The sequence below is a fragment of the Chionomys nivalis genome, chromosome 7 (genome assembly GCF_950005125.1).
Source record: "Chionomys nivalis chromosome 7, mChiNiv1.1, whole genome shotgun sequence".
NCBI classification, from domain to species: Eukaryota; Metazoa; Chordata; class Mammalia; order Rodentia; family Cricetidae; genus Chionomys; species Chionomys nivalis.
Window position 1 is genome coordinate 43,555,695 of NC_080092.1, and position 20,757 is coordinate 43,576,451.

The window sequence follows — 20,757 nt, forward strand, 5'->3', positions numbered from 1 at the left end:
CAGCTAACTGGACATAATGCATGTGGCTTCACTGAGCCCTAAATCTAGGCTTTGCTTCAAACAAATACAAAATCAAGTTATTTTTTACCCTGTCCTAAAACAAAACAAACTATCATAAAAGAGCTTCTGAGTAATCACAACACAGGTATCAGAATTCTCACCTGTGCCAGGTGGTGCTCAAATGACTGCAGTGCAATTTCAGTCACTCCTCCTTCAACCCTAGAGGGGTTAAACTCTTCCCATACTTGGCAAATTGAGAGATTTACGATAGATGCCCAAGGACACACAGCTGAACACAACAGAGCTAGTTTGTGACCAGGTGGACCCCTAAGTTAAGCTGCAGAGACCCTGGAGGAGATGCAGAATAGAGTTTTCAATAGATAATGTTTAAGTTAACATCTACCCATGGTGCGAGTACAGGACTGTTTTAGATGCAGCATACTGCATGGGGCAGGGCCTGGAAGGGGTGCTCACGTAGCTCATCTTGGAGAGGCTGGGCAACTTCACATAGCTCAACAGTCTCCAGGACAGCCCAGCCCACGGAACTCCTGGGAAATCTGCTAATACTTGTTCAGCAACAATGGTCTTCATAAAACTTTAAAATTGAACCAAGGAAAAGCAAAGCAAAGCCCACAGCTGGAGAGACAGTTGTGGTTAAATACTGCTCTTGCAGAGGACCCATCCAGGTTTGGTTCTCAGTACTCACATGGTGGCTCACAACAGCCCATACCTCCAGTTCCAGAGAATCATTACCCTCTTTTGGTCTCCAGGGGCATCAGACATACATGCAGTGTACATACATACATACATGCAGGTAAAACACTCATAGGGATAAACCTTAAGAACAACAAACAAGCCGGGCGATGGTGGCGCTCACCTTTAATCCCAGCACTTGGGAGGCAGAGGCAGGCAGATCTTTGTGAGTTCGAGACCAGCCTGGTCTACAGAGCTAGTTCCAGGACAGGCTCCAAAGCTACAGAAAAACCCTGTCTCGAAAAACCAAAAAAACCAACCAACAAACAAACAAACAAACAACAACAAACAAAACCAACCCACAAAACGCCTACAGACAATTCCACTTGCTACCCACACTATTCTCTTTCAGCACCATAGCAGCCTGGTCTCCTGTGCAGTTTGACCAAGTGCTGTATGGTCACCCTGGCAGCGAGGTCAGTCTTTTTTTTTTTTAATATTTATTTATTTGTTTATTATGTATACAGTATTCTTCTTGCAGGCCTCATTACAGGTGGTTGTGACCCACCATGTGGTTGCTGGGAATTGAACTCAGGACCTTTGGAAGAGCAGGCAATGCTCTTAACCGCTGAGCCATCTCTCCAGCCCAGAGGTCAGAGTCTTGTTGCTTTTTCCTCTTGATCCTTTGCCAGTTTGGTTTCATCTCTTGTACAAATGCTGTCATTTTAATCATGGATTATCATACATCTTCTATAGGCACTGCTTTATAAATTTATTTTTTATTTTTGAGATAGGTTCTCTCTACCATGTAGCTTTGGCTGTCTTGGAACTCATCCTGTAGACCAGCCTGGCCTCAAATGCACAGAGATCCACCTGCCTCTGCCTCCCCATTGCTGGGATTAAAGGTGGGCACCACACACCCGGCTGCACTGTATTTTTAGGGCCATCATTTTGGGTCCAATTTCCTGATTTATTTGACAAAAATGCTGCCTTGACCTTTTGATTCTTCACTCAAAGATAATGTTCTCACCAGGTCTTTGTAAAGCATGAAAGGGACTTGGGAAGGACTTAGTAGTCTGCACAGCTGCTGATTCAATGATTCAGAACCCACAAAGCTAAATGCCATCTAGAGCTGGGTCAGTATGAGAGACTGGACAGTAACGGCACCCTGCCAAGTTACTGTCCTACAGAAATACCAATTAGGATGGCTCACAAAGACTACAAGGAAGGGCAATTAAAAGTGAAATTTGTGCTCCTCCTCAGGGTTTTTTAATATTTGAGTCCACATGCTCATGCCTAATTTGCCCCAATTCAGGTTCCTCTTCCTTGTTCTTACAGATTGAGACAGGGCATCCATAATCACAGTACTTCCTGGTTCTTATGCTGGACTGTAGAACAGCATCTCTTGTGAGAACTGGGGGGAGGGGCACTATGTTATGGAAAATAAGTCATTCATTCATTCATTCATTGAATGTTCTCAAACAAAATAATGAAACTGGGTATCAGCAGTTTTAAGCACAATATCCCCAAGAAAGAGATGCTACTTCACAGGACCAGCTGGGTAGAGGAGGAAGCAGCAAAGGGATGAGTTGGAAGGAGGGATGCCATCCTGTCTGACCTGAAGTGCTTCAGGAAGTGGACACCAAGCACCTTCTCCATTCAGAGGGAGGTATAGGGACCTAGACATGTCAGATGCATCATTCTGAGGGACCTGTTCTATGCCCTCATCTCTTCTTCATTCAACTCAACTTTCTCCTTTTCATCCCTAGAGAGTGAAGTGTCAACTAACAAGAGCTTCTTCACAAGCTCCTATACCTCATTTGTGAGGCCAGCACTCTCTTCTAGCAGAAGAGCACATGGGGGCTGCAGGAAATCATTATGTCAAGAACAGGTCTTCAATAGATGACAGTTAAAGAAAATTCACATAGCAAGAAAGGCCAAGCCGGGCGGTGGTGGCGCACGCCTTTAATCCCAGCACTCGGGAGGCAGAGGCAGGCGGATCTCTGTGAGTTCGAGACCAGCCTGGTCTACAAGAGCTAGTTCCAGGACAGGCTCCAAAACCACAGAGAAACCCTGTCTCGAAAAACCAAAAAAAAAAAAAAAAAAAAAAGAAAGGCCAATCAGCAAGTTCCCTGATAATTCCTCTACGTATATCTGCATGGCAAATAATTCTCCAGGTTATGACTTGAATACTGGTGCTGACCCATGAATTTGTGAACTTGTCTATTTCCATTTTATGAAATACAGATATGAAATAAAATACAGAAACATAAAACATTTATTTATTATTGCTATAATCAAGGCAAAAATCTTTTTAAACAATTAGCCTTGATAACGGTAGTATAATCAAAACCATTACTCGTGAGTTTACAGTTTGTTCTCCACTGTGAGACTCTGCTGCTTTATACACAGCATCTACAAGACCTCTGACGTGAGTAGAGCTTGAGTTACAGTGCGTTTCAACATTTACAGTTCCTGACTTCACACCAACTTTACCCTCTCTCAATCTTTTTATATTGTGGTTTCAAAAAGTGGCATAAGAGGCCAACTAAATCTACTTACTTGGAAAATCAACTGAGATAACATGGTAATTAAGAGAACATGAAAGAATTCAGTGTAAAATCTAAAAAATTATCTCAAACAGTTATCACTAATATAAGGAGGGGGTATAGTCTGTTTTCAGGAGCCTGCATGACAGCCACCAAGAGTCTTAAATCCTGGAGCAGGACAAAGGCCATTAATGACCAAGTTTCCAACCTACTCACTAAAGAAGCATTTGGCTTGACAAGTCACTTAATATCAACCCAACTATAACCTAAAAACACTGTCAGTTTTATTTAACCTTAATATACATTTGTACAAGCAATTTAAAAAAGGCTATTACACAATGATTCAGTGAGTTTTACCTAGTTTGGAGAATAATGCATGCAGTTACAAATGAGAGGTAGAAACACTGTAGTAAAGACCTAAAAATACAAACATCTTATAAATAAATGTTCAAATTAACTTCTGGAATTTCACACAGATAAATAATGTAAAAATTACACTACTTTGTCCACCAAGTAAATGGAAACCACGCTGTCTCTGTTAAGTGCGATGCCCAAGAGCTTCTGCGCAGCTATCAGAGTACAGGTCATTATGTGAAGGGTTGAATGAAAGTGTTAAGACGGGTGAATGCTTTATTCAAGTATTCAAGCAGATAAGTAAAAGAAACCAAACAATATACAGCACAGGAACCGTTCTTGGAGAGATGTTAATTCACTGTGAAGCTATTTGGTGACCTGTCAGGACTAACACTGAAAAGTGCACATTAGTTTGGAGAGAGCTGCCCAGTTTTCTAAGGAAAACAAACCTCACTTCCTACTAATTTCATGTAGAAACGCCACATCACTAACAAGCCCTTATTCATCACTTTGATTTGGCCCTATTAAAATTCTCAAGAGTATCTCTTGATTCATGATAGCTTTCTAATACTGCCCAAATAAACTTAGCCTTTAATAAACCTACGGTCACAGGTATCAATGCACATTCTGCATGCACAACAAAAAAATGCAATAACCAGCAACTCAAAATACCACTGAGAAGATCTGTTGGTGAAGATTACAGGTGAGAAAAATGCAAAGGTTCACATGAATGCAAGTTTTGACCATTTAAAACTTCAATGGAGTATACACATGAATTCTGAAAAGAGCCTATGTATGTAATCAAGTAAAATATTCTAAACAAGTCCATTGTGCCTCAGTTAGTTTTAAATTGCAAAATTCAATACACAGTTATTTTAATAAATTAGTGCAATATGAAAGATTTTGGAAGATTAACTTATGTCCATATTAGATCAACTTGAAGATGTCACAATTCATCCAAGAGTCACCTTTTGCTTCTTCTTAAAACACTTCCTTCTGAGCTGTTTAAAGATGCATGCTCAGATTCAGACAAACTTACCCCAAATCTCAAACTGTCTGGATGAGCTGTAGACTCTTTGCTTGTATATGCCTTAACAAAGCATGGAATTTCATATATTACTCAGAGTCGAGTAAAGTGTCACTCACTTTCTTTCCTGTTTAATTATCCACAAGAATAATTGTACTTATGATTCTAGTTCTAAGGTACATTTATTTGCCAGGTTCAATGTGTGGATACTCTTTTGCTTCTGCTTCTATAAAGAAAAAGGAAAGGGGGAGTGACTTCTCCAATAAGGCAGGTTTTCTACAAACATGTAGTTTTATAATGTTTTTCCTTCTTAAGTTGCTGCTTGTTCTTTGGTAGTCACCACGGTTTCTTGGGTGGGTGACAGAACCAAACTATAATCCCAAACATGCCACCTCATGTTCCCATGCTGGTCCACAGACAAGTCTGCTGCTCATACAGCTCCAGAGCTACTGCAGAGTGCTGACAATCTTCTTTCAATACTACATTTATCTAGAAATAAAATTTAAAATTATATTAACAAAAAAAACTATTTGTGTTTTCTAACTAAGGGACAGAGGAACTAGGGGAATTACAGCTCTCCCACCATGTCCCGCTGCTCTGTCTTTGCCCCAGAGTTAACAGAATGAACACACTTTCTTTTCTCTGTTCAGCAACAATTCAGATAAGACCTGTAGTTTAATGCTTCAGGGGTAAAATTGGGACTAAGATACCGTTAAGAAAAGATTCAGATCTAACAACTCACTTGCTTTGAGGTGTAAGTGACATTGGGACTGCTGTCCTCTTTTATTAAACTGTGTATGACCACATACACAAGAACAGCTGCTCCTCATACACCAGATACTAGGGAAGTATGTATCATACTGGTACCCTGTCACTCTATGTTCTCTTAGTTTTATCAAATCTGTAGTACAGAGATCTTTATAACATTCTTTGGTCTCTAAGCCTAGAAATTTTAAAAGAGTTCTACTAAGTAATAAACATCTTCCTACATTCTTAAACAGGAACTTGAAAGCAATATAATGTAATGAAAAGATCTGAAGAATAAAAGTAATCTGTATTTTGTTTGTTTATTTATTTATTTTTGGTTTTTCAAGACAAGGTTTCTCTGTGTAGCTTTGGTGCCTGTCCTGGAACTTTTTTTTTTTTTTTTTTTTTAAATTTTCAAGACAGGGTTTCTCCGTAGCCTTTTGGTTCTGGTCCTGGAACTAGCTCTTGTAGAACAGGCTGGCCTCGAACTCACAGAGATCCGCCTGCCTCTGCCTCCCGAGTGCTGGGATTAAAGGTGTGCACCACCAATGCCTGGCATAATCTATATTTTATATGCAGCCTCTCTAATCCTTACAGCATAAGGTTAACACTCTTCTCAACTTTTTAGAGAAAAGATACTGAGACCACAAAAAGATTAATAATTTGTTTAAGGGGGGCTGGAGAGATGGCTCAGTGGTTAAGAGCATTGCCTGCTCTTCCAAAGGTCCTGAGTTCAATTCCCAGCAACCACATGGTGGCTCACAACCATCCGTAATGAGATCTGGTGCCCTCTTCTGGCCTGCAGGCATACACGCAGACCGGATATTGTATACATAACAAATAAATATTTAAAAAAAAAAAATAATTTGTTTAAGGTTTTAAAGTCAAGATTCAGCTCAAGAATGTGATCCCAAACTTACAACTTAGAGGACAAACTACAATTAGTTAAATTCAGTGTTCTTCTTTACCCACAAAGTCACGTTCTAAGACCCTCAATTTATGCCTGAGATTATAAATAGTATCAAATTCTATCTACAAGCATAGCACTATCAATACATTATACCTCGTAACCACTGTGACTAAATGACCAATAGGTATAGAGAACAAACACAGCAAGTATATACAGGATATACTGGACAAGGGGGTGCATGGGTCATGTCCCAGGTAGCCGAGGACAACTCAGAGAACAATGCAAAATGTGGATGAGGAAGAAGAAGAGAGGCAAGGGGAAACAATAGAAACAAATTTTGTTTGAAAAAACCCATAATGAAGGCTGGAAAGAAGGCTCAATAGTTAAGAGCACTTGCTGCTCTTCCAGAGGACTGGATTCAAGTCCCAGATCCACTAACCGCTCACAACTCTCTATAACTCCAGATTCAGGGGATCTGATACCTTTTCTTAAGCCTCCAAAGGCACCAGGCATGCATGTGGTACACTTACACATACATATAGGCAAACACCCAAGCACATGAAATAAAAAAAAATAATAAAATATTTAAATGCCATAATGATACTCAATTATTTAAAAACTAAACAAAAAGACTTAAAAACAAACAAACTAGGAACCAGGCAGTGGTGACAACACATTTAATACCAACACTTAGGAGACGAGTTCAAGGCCAGTTTGGTCTACAAAGCAAGTTCCACTACAGCCTGGGCTATACAGAGAAACCCTGTCTCAAAAAACACAAACAAACAAAAACATTTATGGCGTTTTATTTCTGAATTTTTTCATTGGATAGTTTTGAGCCCAGCTGTAGAAAGCTGGACTGGAGATGAGGGAGCACTACTGTGCACTACTGTACAGCGACTTACATTTATGCACATTTTCAACATCAGTAGGGTCCTGCAGGATCTTAGTTAGGCCTTCCAGAAGAAGGGCTGCCTTGTGGTATCGATATACAATGTCTTCAGTCTGCTGAAACATCTCATCCAGGGCTGCAGACTGAACCTGGAACCAGTAAACAAAATGAGAAGATTTGCAGCTCCAAAGTATATAAGTCCTTATGAACAGTGCAGCTTAAAAATATTAAAATCAATATATTTTGATGAAAGGAAGAAAGACTCTGTAATGTTATGGTTAAATCCAGAAAGGAAAGAAGCAATATAATTCCTAGCATAAAATTCTTAATGTAGTATAGTGTTATATACTACCTGCCATTCCACATTCCAATCAATAGTCTAGAGCAATAGGACATATTCTTGTCAGCTTACATTCCAAAGTTATTCAGCCGGGCAGTGGTGGCGCACGCCTTTAATCCCAGCACTTGGGAGGCAGAGGCAGGCGGATCTCTGTGAGTTCGAGACCAGCCTGGTCTACAAGAGCTAGTTCCAGGACAGGCTCCAAAACCACAGAGAAACCCTGTCTCGAAAAACCAAAAAAAAAAAAAGAAAAGAAAAACAAAAAAAACAAACAAACAAAACAACAACAACAAAGTTATTTCATAAAACTATTTTTTAGCTATTAAGGTAAATCTAAGGGTATAGCAATAGTACAACTGTAATTTCTCTAAATGGGAGAGATCTATTATGTTAAACAGGTAAAATAACATTAGTTCATAAATTTTCTTTTCTTTTTTTTTTTTTTTTTTTTGGTTTTTTGAGACAGGGTTTCTCTGTGGTTTTGGAGCCTGTCCTGGAACTAGCTCTTGTAGACCAGGCTGGTCTCGAACTCACAGAGATCCGCCTGCCTCTGCCTCCCAAGTGCTGGGATTAAAGGCGTGCGCCACCACCGCACTTTTTCTAAGTTTTACAGAGCCAGAATTTCTCAATTAGCAGAAAAATGCTAAACATTAATCCAAATTTTAGATAAAACTGTAAAAGGATGAGAACATGCCTATGTAAATGAAGTTTAAAAGAAAATACAGTAAAACTTATCAAGTGTAACAACTGAGATTATGGACTATAGTAATTTTATTAGATAAGTTACACTACACTTGGGAGGTAGAGGCAGGCAGATCTTTGTAAGTTCAAGGCCAGCCTGATCTACAAGAGCTAGTTCCAGGACAGGTTCCAAAGTTACAGAGAAACCCTGTCTTGCAAAAAGTTACACTATATTAAGTACTCAAATGTCAGTTAAATCTAATTACTTCACTAGGTAATCACAACACTTGGGACTTGAGAAAGTGTAGGATATAAACTCTTAAAGGGCAGATCATTGTAAACAGGTGTTTAATAGCCTTGAAAAGGTTACCATTGGCGGGCGGTGGTGGTGCACGCCTTTAATCCCACCTCTCGGGAGGCAGAGACAGGCGGATCTTTGTGAGTTCGAGACCAGCCTGGTCTACAGAGCTAGTTCCAGGACAGGCTCCGTAGCTACAGAGAAACCCTGTCTCGAAAAACCAAAAATAAATAAATAAAGAAAGAAAGAAAGAAAGAAAGAAAGAAAGAAAGAAAGAAAGAAAGAAAGAAAGAAAGGAAAGGTTACCATTTCCACAGCACAATTGTAGATGAGTTTCTCTGCAGTCACACTGTTGATTTCATCAATAAATCTCTGTTTATCAGAGAAGAAGCGATTCAGCTTTTCTGTAAGTTTCTTGCACATGGTGATGCAGAATTTATATCGTTCATTCAGATTTTTAACAACTGAAACAAAGTTGAAATTGGAATTTGTTTTAATATCCTTCCAGAAATAATAGTGACATGTACCTTTCCTGCTTTTGGAAAGAAAGTGACACTACGTGGCCACCAAAGGAAAAGACAAAGTCAGGTTCTCCGATCTTTCAGTATGAAAAGACAGATCAAGTACTTCTGACCTTTCTGTATCAAGTAAAGAATTAGAAACAAAAGATCAGCAGAGACTGACTTGGGACAAGGCACGACACAAAGGTCCTTGGATCCATAGACTATGGTCTGCTCCCTCACCTTGTTTCACAGCTGTGGATGGGCTCAGCTTCCCGGACTTGATCTGAGCTTTGGCGAGATGCAGGGAGGCTGCCAGCAGCTGTGCTGCTTTCATGTATAACACCAGCTGCTCCACCCGCCTGCACCGCAAGACAGGAGCAGAGAATTATCCTGGGAACTGACCACAAGATTCAGCATGCTAAATATCAGGCCACAGAGGACTTCATCCTCAACTCTCTCCCCTGCATGCCCCAGACAAGATTTTTCCCATGTATCCCTGGCAGGTGTCAAATTTATTAACCCTCCTGTCTCAGTATCCCAAGTGCTGCATGTGTGATACCTGGCCCCACCTTGACTCATTTAATTTTTTTAAAGACCTCTTATGAGGTTTCTTCCTTTTTTTAAAAAAAAAAAGATTTATTTTATTTATTATGTATACAATGCTCTGTCAGCATGTTTGCCTGAACGCCAGAAGAGGGCACCAGATTTCATTACAGACAGTTTTGAGCCACTATGTGGTTGCTGGGAATTGAACTCAGGATCTCTTGAAGAGCAGTCAATGCTCTTAACCTCTGAGTCATCTCTCCAGCTCCCGTCTTGACTTTTCAATATACATTTAACTCCTAAATGGAGAAGAATTAGTAAGGAGAAAGATATGTGAGCTTTGAATATTACAGGAACACTGAAACAAAAATCCGTATGACCTCCTTGGTCATCAGGTATCTTCAGTTGTAAATTTTCAGAGAAAGGTGATATCAAGGTCACATAATAAATTTTTGTAACATCTCAAACAATTAAACAACTTAGATTTCCTTTCAGCTTTTTAAAATGAGACATGATTTTTTATAATACATAACAATGCTTACATTTAAATACACGTTTATAAGAAGTGTAAATAAACTGGAAATGAATGACAGGAGGCACCTACCCCCAATCTTTGCTTAGCTGGCTGATCTGGTCCACTACTACACTCTCCTGAATCTGGTACAAGGACACAGCAGATGTGCACAGCTCAGAGTTCCCACCCCTCACTGCTGTTAGGTCCAGCACACATTCAGTAAACATTAGCATCACGTTCAGATGGCGTAAGGTGTCTGTGTGTTCTCGCTGCAAAGGCAAGGTGTTTTATAACATTTTACATTAAGGATTTAAATGTATTGTATATACAAGGTTTTCCCATACTTATGAACGTTGGAATGATCAAAGAAAACCAGTGTTTTTAAATTTTAGAGAGCTGTTAGAAAATAAATACAAATCAAACTAAATATTATATGCAGATATGTCTGCATTTATTATAGCATCCACATAAGTAGGCTACAAAGGTTGCTGTGCTTTATCCAGAAAAATAAAACCAAACTAAACCAAAACCTGAATAATTGAATCAATATGTGTAAAACAAAGACATGACAAAATAGGCATCAGGAGTATAACGGTAGGATATACTACTGTTATATGGTTACGAACACTGACTGCTCTTGCAGAGGACAGGGCTTCAATTTCTAGCACCCACATGGTGGCTCATAAACACTTGTAACCCCAAATCCAGGTGATCTGATACCCTCTCCTGACCACCATGACAACAGGCACACAAATGGTGCATAGATACAATGCAGGCAAAACGTCCAAATACTGTATATGTGGTGTGTGTATATACATACACTTTTTTTTTCTTTTGAGACAGGATTTCTCTGCTTAGCCTTGGCTCTCCTGGAACTTGCTCTGTAGACCAGGCTGGCCTTGAACTCACAGAGATTCACTTGATTTGCCTCCTGAGTGCTGGGATTAAAGGTGTGTGCCACCACTGCCCAAGGAAAATATTTTTTTTGTTTTTTTGTTTTTTAAGACAGAGTTTCTCTGTGTATTCCTGGCTGTCGTGGAACTCACTCTGTAAGATCAAGCTGCCCTCGAACTCATAGAGACCCAAATGTCTCTGACTCCTGAGTGCTGGGATTAAAGGAATGTACCACCACTGCCAGAGGAATATAAATTTTTAAAAATTTAAAAATTACAAAGATAGGTTTGGAGAGATGCTCAGCAGGTAGAAGCACTTGCCATGCAAGCTTGAAATTCTGAGTTAATCTCTAGAACCCATCTGTAATATCAGAACTGCTATAGTGAGATGGGAGGTGAAGAAGAGGAAATCATCCAGAAACCCACGGGCTAGCTATTGGAGCACACACTGCAACACAAACAGGGGAGATCTTGCTTCAGCAGAGTCCCAGAACCAACTCCCCAAAATTGTTCTCTGACCCCATTCGGCGTAAGTGTGGCACCTATGCTCTCATAAATTAAAATATTACAAGGACACTCTTAACACTAAATTAAACTTTTTTCCTTTTTCTTTTTTTCTCTTTTTCTGAGACAGGGTCTTGCTGTGTAAACAGGCTAGTCTATAATTCTACCCTTCGGCTTCGCCCTCTGAACAGCTGCAATTACAGCTGTTGCCAACAAGTGCTATATATTTTACAGTTCAGTGAGTTTTAAGTCTGGGGTGGTTTTTAGTTGAGAGTGATTCACAATAAAGCTCTGATTTTCAGATGAGAGCATGAGAGACATTCTAAAGGATGTCCTTTCAAGGCAATTTCAAAATTCAATTCTAAAATTTTCTTCTTTAATTATAAATGAATTAAAAAATTCCAAATAAGATTAAACATTTATTTAAATTGTATGTGTGTTAGTATTCGTGTCTTTCCTTTATCAGTCTCCACTTGTTCTCAAAAAATTATTTGTATTTATTTGTGTGTGTGTGTACGCATGTGAATGCATGTGTGTGTATGCATTGTATGGGCATACTTGTGCAGGAATATGATAGGTGATGATGTCAGGTGTCCTCCACCACTCCCTGTGTATTGTATTCTTTTGAGGTAGAGTCTTCCCCTGAACTTGGGGCTCCTATTTTTTCATCAGGGCTGGACACCAGCAAGCTTCAGTGATTTCTCTGTCCTTGACCCCTAAGAAACTGTGGAGTTACAGGTGGGTGGAGACACCTGGCTTGTTACCTGGGTGCTAGATTCCAAATTCTATTCCTCAAGAATGTGTAGTAAGCGTTCTAAATCACTGAGTGTTCTCCCCATCCCATACCTTATGTTTTGTGACAGTTTCCCCTTAAATGTGAAACTGTGATTCAGATAGACTGTCTGGCAATAAGCTTCTGTAATCCACTCCCTTCAGGGCTGTGGTTATAGCCATGCCATGTCTGTTATGATCTGCTGGCCTGGTTTGTCACCTGTGTGCACTGTCTCTTTAAGAGACAAGCCAGCCCACCCCAAACTGCCAAGGGAAGCAGATATCTGCCTCCTCCAGCCTGAAGGGGTAACTTCTGCACTCTCCCCCCCCCCCACTTTTCCTTTTTTCCCCCATAACCCACTAAATAAACTCTATACCCAAACTCTCTCTCCATGATGTTATCTGTCTCCCACCTTCCAAGGTGACCTGCCAAGGCCTCAGGGGACTGGCCATGGCCTTGGGTCACCTGCTACTCCTTGTGGGGCCGGCCTTCCCCTGTCCCCACTTATATCTTTTTTTTTTTTTTTTTTTTTTTTTTTTTTTTTTGGTTTTTTGAGACAGGGTTTCTCTGTGGTTTTGGAGCCTGTCCTGGAACTAGCTCTTGTAGACCAGGCTGGTCTTGAACTCACAGAGATCCGCCTGACTCTGCCTCCCGAGTGCTGGGATTAAAGGCGTGCGCCACCACCGCCCGGCCCCCCCACTTATATCTTAAAAAAAAAAGAAAAAAAAAACCCACAAACCCCCACTACTATATCTTGAAAAAAGAATAACAATGTCTGTCTTTTTTTTTTCTTTTTTGGATTTTTCTTTTTTTTTTTTTTTTTTTGGTTTTTTTTTTTTTTTTTGGTTTTTCGAGACAGGGTTTCTCTGTTGTTTTGGAGCCTGTCCTGGAACTAGCTCTGTAGACCAGGCTGGTCTTGAACTCACAGAGATCCGCCTGCCTCTGCCTCCCAAGTGCGGGGATTAAAGGCGTGCGCCACCATCACCCGGCTCTTTTTTGGATTTTTCGAGACAGGGTTTCTCTGTAGCTTTTTGGTTCCTGTCCTGGAACTAGCTCTTGTAGACGAGGCTGGCCTTGAACTCACAGAGATCCGCCTGCCTCTGCCTCCCAAGTGCTGGGATTAAAGGTGTGCGCCACCACCGCCCGGCCTGTCTGTCTTTTTTTTATGTGGGTTCTGGGACCCACTTTCAGGTTCCTGTACATGTGCAGTAAGCACTTTACTGAGTCACTTCCCCAGATCCCCAAGTTTTTCTCAAACAGAAGAACAAAGCACTAGAATTTCCAAATGTCTCTCAGTTTTGTGACAGCATATTAGACTATATTCACCAATACATAGAGTGTTGTCCTTAAGTTGGAGTGAGGAACTGAGAGGTACAACTCCAAAATCATAAAATGATCTCTGGTTCTAGATTTGTGCTCAGCTTAGGACAGATGGCATACACTGTGGTTTTTCCTGTAGAACCGGATCCCCAGAGGGAAAGTACTGATCTATGAGTGTAGCATCTAGTCTGCTTAAGCAGAAATATTTCTGTGTTAATGACTAACCTGGTAGTATGGCTTGTTACTACTATTATTGACATAGAGTTTTACTATGCAGCTCAGGTTGACCTCAAACTCAAAACACTTCTGCCTCAGCTTCTAAGAGCTAGAATTAGGGTATGTGCCACCATGTTGGCGTAATTATTATATAACTTTATAATTTAGTATTTTTATTAATTTTTTAAGAAGTTCATGCAATGTACTTTGACCATATTAACTACCTAATTCTCTCCCTAACTCCTCCCAGATATATTATGACCTCCTTACCTTCTAATCTTCAAGTCCACATTTTTTAATAACCCACCAAGTTCAATTTGTGCTGCCTATATACTTATGGGTGTGGGCCATCCACTGGTGCTACAGAGGCCACATCCTTAAAGGAAACTGCCTCTCCCTCTCGGAAGCCAAACTGTCCACAGGTTGGCATTTTAAATCTATGTTTAGATGCTTTTTACCTAATGAAGGAAAGAAAGTACTGAGGATAAAACATTACGTTTCTAGGGAAAATCTTTTAAGTTCCTACAGATAGAGTTGGGCATGGGTGGTTCACAACTGTAATCTCAGCAATGGTGACTTCAAGGTCAGCCTCCCCTACACAGTTTTGGGGCATCCAGGGCTATATAGTAAGGCCCTGTCTCAAGCAAACAAACAAAACAAAACAAAAAAGGTATTTTGAGATTTCAGAAATATTTGATATAATTTGTTCTTTCATCATTGTTAGAACACCATATCAGATCAACAATATATTCACACACCCTGCAATCTCTTCCCTACCTCCATCAGTGTCTCCTCTGGTAGTTCAGGGGCTTCAAAGGTGATGAGACCCTCTAGGCTGGGTGGTGAAGCACCATAAGGCACATATCTTAGGCTGGGAGCTGCCTCTGCTCCTGGTGGGGAAGAGCCCAAGCCCGGCCCAGGTGGGGAGCCCACACACACACGGCCACTTGCAGAGCACAAGGAGCCTCCTGAGCTGCTGGACCCCACTGCAAAAAAATAACACATGTAGCACATGTCCAAAGTAGTCAGAAGGGGCTTTCATACTAACTTCTCATTTACTGAACATAACCTATTCAAGTGACAAAGAAAATATTTAAAGAAAATCCCCAGGCTCCTCATTCTATTTGAATATATGAACATGGTCTCTTTATGTATATACATACATGTATGCCTACCCACCAGAAGAAGGCACCAGGTCTCAGAGATGGCTGTGAGTCACCATGTAGTTGCTGGGAATTGAATTCAGGACCTCTGGAAGAGCATCCAGTGCTCTTAACTTCTGAGCCCTCGCCAGTCTCCCATATAGTATATAGCATATAGTAAAGTATGGTATAGTATATATTAATTTTACTTTTCATGTTGCTTCATTTACTTCTGACATATAACTCTTTAAGGAGGGTAAACAGCTGCAATCACTTTACTGGAACAGAAATCAAAGCCTAGAGAAGTAAAGTGATTTGTCTGATTTCACACATCAGAACAGTCAAGAAATGCACTAGAACACTGCTCCTTACCTGAGGTGGTTCTTGTTCGAAGGACCATGTGAGTACAAGTAGGGGCTGTGGCACTGTGTGGAGGAGACCCCACAGTGAAGAGGACAGCTCTGGCACTTGCTGCTGTTCCTGCTGGCAATGCCAGCATAACACTACAGGCTCCTGCAGGAGCTAAAACAAAAAGTTGGTCAGATATTAGATTACATTCAGAGTATCCTATATGGAACTAAGGAAACTTATGCTTTTATATTAATTTTAATGTTTTTCTTTTTTTTTTTTTTTTTTTTTGGTTTTTCGAGACAGGGTTTCTCTGTGGTTTTGGAGCCTGTCCTGGAACTAGCTCTTGTAGACCAGGCTGGCCTCGAACTCACAGAGATCCGCCTGCTTCTGCCTCCCGAGTGCTGGGATTAAAGGCGTGCGCCACCACCGCCCGGCTTAATGTTTATTTTTATTATTTTAAATTATGTGTATGTGTGTGATGGAGAGTATATGCAAGTGGGTACAGGTATCCACTAAGGCTAAGCATCAGATCCCCTTGGAGTTGGAGTTACAGGCAGTTGTGAGTCGCCTAATTTGGATGCTTGGAGGCAAACTCATATCCAATGCAAGAGCAGTAAGTCCTTTAACTGATGAGCCACCTCTCCAGGCTTGTTTAATATTAATTCTAAAATTCTAACACTAATTCCAAAATGATCATTCAATATATATTTCCAGTAAGAATATTTTAAGGGTCATCAAACTGGGTCAGCATGAGAAATTGCCCTCAAAGCTGATGACCTGAATTTGACTCCTAAGATCCTGAAGGTAGAACAACTGCCTCTGGCAAGTTGTCCTCTGACTTCCACATGCATGCAATGACATGTGCATGCCTACATACATATATACACATGCAAAATTAAAAGCTTAATGTAATTAAAAAGAGTTGGGTGTGGTAGGTCACATTTATTTATTTGGTTTTTCAAGACAGGGTTTCTCTGTGTAGCCTTCTCTGGCCCGGAATTTACTCTGTAGAGCAAGCTGACCTCAAATTTGGAGATCCACCTGCCTCTGCTTCCTAAATGCTGGGATTAAAGGTGTGTGCCACCACCACCTAGCTGGTAGGTCATATTTTTAATTCCAGCACTTGGGAGGCAGAGGCAGACAGATCTCTAGGAGTTTGAAGAGCCTGGTCTACATTGTGAATTCCAGGCAGACAGGGCTACATAGTAAATTAAAAAAATCTGTAGCCCGGCAGTGGTGGTGCACACCTTTAATCCCAGCACTCGGAAGACAGAGGCAGGCAGATCTCTGAGTTTGAGGCCAGCCTGGTCTACAAGAGCTAGTTCCAGGACAGTCAGGACTATTACACAGAGAAACCCTGTCTCAAAAAAAATCTGTAAGAAAAGAAATTTAGAGTAATATCACTACCTCTTTGAATCTTCACACCAAAGCCTAGTATTCAAAGTTTTAGATAGTTACAAAATATCTAAACTACAAGTTAAATCTGTTATATCGTTAGAAGAATTAGACACTGAGAACTACAAATAAAAACACAAAGGGAAGGGGCTGTAGAAATGGTTTAGTAGTTGGGCGGTGGTGGTGCACACCTTTAATCCCAGCACTTAGGAGGCAGAGGCAGAGGCAGAGGCAGAGGCAGAGGCAGGCAGATCTCTGTGAGTTCAAGGACAGCCTGATCTATAAACGCTAGTTTCAGGACAGGCTCCAAAGCTACAGAGAAACCCTGTCTCGAAAAACAAACAAACAAAAAAATAAAACAAACAAAACAAAACAAAAACCAACTACAAAAAAGAAATGGCTCAGTGGTTAAGAGCACGGGCTGCTCTTCCAGAGGACATGGGTTCAGTTCCTAGTACCCAGCCAGGTGGTGGTGGCGCATGTCTTTAATCCCAGCATTTGGGAGGAAGAGGCAGAGATTAATTTCTGTGAGTTTGAGACTAGCCTGGTCTACAGAGTCAATTCCAGGACAGCCAGACTACAAAGAGAGACCATATCTTGAAAAACAAAACAAAAATCAGTTCCTAGCACCCACATGGCAGCTTACAAGCATCTGTAAATCCAGTTCTGAGGGATATGGCGCACTCACACAGACACACATGCACGCAAAACAACACAACTCAAATGGGAAACACCCAAGTTTAAACAAGGTGTGTCTATGCCTTTAGACTAGACATTCCGTTCTATCAGGGGGGGGGGGGTGTTGATAACAACAGGCACTAGTCAGGCTGGGGCTGGTGGGTTGATTTCGGATTAAATGAAGGGTAGCTGAAAAGTTCCCCCATCCACCAAAGCATGCAGAACCAGCAAGATTAGTTCAGAGCCTCTTCACAGCCAGACATTTAAAAATTATTATCTTTATGGGACCAAACAATAAAATATTTACATATAAATCATAAATATCAAAGAATAGATCTTAAACTGAGGGAATAGCTAGATAAGTACTGTCATTTTGCTTGCTTTCAAATGTCCATATATTTCTTTTTTGAAGTTATTTAAGTGTAGGTGTATTCTGCTCAAACTTATGTATGTGCATTGCACATGTGCGTGGTACTCAAAGAAACCTGAAGAGGTGCTGGATGCCCTGTTCCCAGAGTTATGAATAGTTTTGAGCCCCCAGGTAGGTACTGGGGACTGACCTGGGTTCCTGTATGAACAAGAAACACTCAACTACTGAGCCACCTCTCCAGCCCCTATAAATCATTAATTTTGAAAGACTAGGAAAGAGCTCAATGATATGTATATGTGTATATATGTGTGTATATATATAACATATATTAATATATTACCTGGTATGACAAGGCTGTAGGTTCAATTCCTAACACTACAATCTGGTCTACACAATAAGTTCCAGGCCAGTCGGAGCTACACAGTAAAACACTGTCCTGGTGGGGAAGCTGAACAATATGTTACTAGTCTCCCATTAATTTTAGTGCCAAGCGACACCTCTAACTGAAGATGCCTAAGAAATGAACGCCATTCAATGTCAGCCACTGCTTTATGTTGCCATCTTTCCTTATTCTGCATCTTAAGCTGCAAGGTTAACTATTTCTAAGAAAGTAACTAAAAAGACATGGCACACAGCTTACTAATCAGAAGCTTTCTGTCGTGATTTACAGAGCACAGAACATGCAATAACTTTAGATAATACCGGAGTGTGCATCATCTGACACAACCTCCTAATCCTGTTCCTTAACTAGAATTGGAACCATGCATCATCTGCAAGAAAATAACATGTTTATTACCGAGCCTGGCCTAGAAAAGCATGGCTTGGTTATGACTACAAGGGTGTTATAATGAAGAGGTGGTGAGACTTGGAAACTGACATCATTTCCTGATCACTGCACTCTGAATTTTTTCCTTCCCGATATGAACAGTAATTGTACTGAGTTTCCTAAGGTGTAGATTTAAAAAATATTTTATTCCATGACTGTGTGCCTAATTGTATACACGAACATATAGGAACTGCTGGAGGTCAGAAGGAGTTACTGGAAGTCCTGGAACTGGAGTTACTGACAGTTGTGAGGGTCCAGTGATGATGGTGTGCCAAAGGCCAGAGGCCTTGAACCAGACCAGTGACTCACTGCAATGAACATTTCTGGGCACTGCTGAATGACAAAAGGGTTTACTGCATGACACACCGCAGCTCCCAGTACCACTAGGAGGAATGAAGAGAAGTTGGAGAGGCAGGAAAGACAGGAGTGAGGTAGGTTTTTTGTTTGTTTGTATTATTTTAGTTAATTTGGGGGGATTTCTTGGGGCGCTGAAGGGGTGAGGTGGATATTGAGATTCTGGGAGGTGAGCAAGATTGGGGTACATGTGAAATTCCCAAAGACTCAATAAAGAATTGTGTTATTAAAAACTTTTTTATATAGAAAACTCTTCAGAAATGAATCAAAGAGTTGGGCTATTGCCTTATCTACATAAAAATAAAAAGAGTAAATCTTTGACCTGAGGTTATACTGATATACTTCTTATTGGAGAAATGGGTCAGTGGGTAGAGCACTTGCTATACTATTCTGAGTTTGGATCCTTAGAACTCACATGAAGCTGAGCATGCCTGTTATTCCAATGCTTCTACGGTGAGTGGGAGGTGGAATCACGAGAATCCCTGGAAACTCATGGCCTAGTTGGCCTAGCACAGTCAGCACTGAATGAGACTATCTCAAACATGGAGAAGGTGAAGAATGGCACTGAGGGTGTCCTGACTCAAACACACAGTGTTACATGTATGCCTCTACTTTTACACACAGATTGTTAAAAGCTTTTTCTTTCTTTGTTTGTTGGTTTTTTGAGATGGTTCCTGTGTAATTCGGCCTATCCTGGAATTACTTCTGTAGATCAAACTGGTCTTGAACTCAAGATATCTGCCTGCCTCTGCCTCCTTAGTGCTGGGATTAAAAGTGTGCACCACTACTCCCTGGCACAGATTTTTTTAAAAAAAAAAACAAGATAAAAGAAATATTCCTAAATAAATAAAAACTTAAAAGAGCTTGAGACTACCAGATTTGATATTCTGACAAGAAATACCAAGGAAAAGTTCTTCAAGTCTTAAGTAACTGGCCCCAGAAAGTAATCCATATAGGTGAGGGGGAAATAAAAGTCCATTAAATAAAGGTAAATATGTAATCATTAAAAAGTGTGATTACACCCTCCTTCTCCTTTCTCAAATGATTTGAAAAGTAACTTTGTAAAAATAACATGCATGGAGCTAGAGAGATGCCTCAGCAGTTAAGGGCATTTGCTGCTCTTGCAGAGAACCTGAGTTTGGTTTCCAAAACTCACATGGTGACTCACGACCATTTGTATCCCATGTGCAACATGCACAAACATGGTGCACATAAATACATGAAGGTAAAACATTCATATACACAAAACAAAATAAATCTAAAAGAAGAATAACATAATTCTGTTGTTGTAATTTATTTCCTAATAACATAATACAGATGAGAACAAAGCTGTATCTGAGTAAAAAAATAACATTAGATGGAAACTCAAATCCACAGAAGCAACTAAAAACAACCAAAAATGGTAAATAAGAAAATAATGTACTGAAATATTAATGTAAATTACCTTTTTACTAACTCAGCTTTTTTTTGGGGGGGGGCAGGTGGTGCTTCCTACGTGCTGAGGTTTTTTCTTTTTTTTTCCTTTTTTTAATTGATATTTATTAAGCTCTACATTTTTCTCTTCTCCTCTCCCCCCTTCAACCTTCACCCAAGTTCCCCATGCTCCCAATTTATTCAGATCTTGTCTTTTTTTTTTTTTTTTTTTGGTTTTTCGAGACAGGGTTTCTCTGTGGTTTTGGAGCCTGTCCTGGAACTAGCTCTGTAGACCAGGCTGGTCTCGAACTCACAGAGATCCGCCTGCCTCTGCCTCCCAAGTGCTGGGATTAAAGGCGTGCGCCACCACCGCCTGGCGAGATCTTGTCTTTTTATACTTCCCATGTTGATTATATCTATGTAAGTCTCTCTTAGCATCCGTATTGTTGTCTAAGTTCTCTGGGATTGTGGT

The 20,757-nt window shown here is 40.4% G+C and overlaps 1 protein-coding gene across 1 annotated transcript in view; it reads right to left on the bottom strand.

Annotated features, from left to right (window-relative positions):
- Nucleotides 1–2,953: 2,953 nt before the first annotated feature.
- The window catches only part of Ulk2 (unc-51 like autophagy activating kinase 2), a 77,357-nt gene continuing 59,553 nt past the window's right edge, over nucleotides 2,954–20,757 (bottom strand). The window contains exons 21-27 of the mRNA XM_057774347.1: nucleotides 15,271–15,420; nucleotides 14,534–14,742; nucleotides 10,142–10,320; nucleotides 9,235–9,353; nucleotides 8,798–8,955; nucleotides 7,186–7,321; nucleotides 2,954–5,112 (exon numbers count right to left, since the gene is read on the bottom strand). Of these exons, the coding sequence (XP_057630330.1) occupies nucleotides 5,054–5,112; nucleotides 7,186–7,321; nucleotides 8,798–8,955; nucleotides 9,235–9,353; nucleotides 10,142–10,320; nucleotides 14,534–14,742; nucleotides 15,271–15,420 (1,010 nt within the window). The 3' untranslated portion in view covers nucleotides 2,954–5,053. The remainder of the gene's footprint in view (nucleotides 5,113–7,185; nucleotides 7,322–8,797; nucleotides 8,956–9,234; nucleotides 9,354–10,141; nucleotides 10,321–14,533; nucleotides 14,743–15,270; nucleotides 15,421–20,757) is intronic.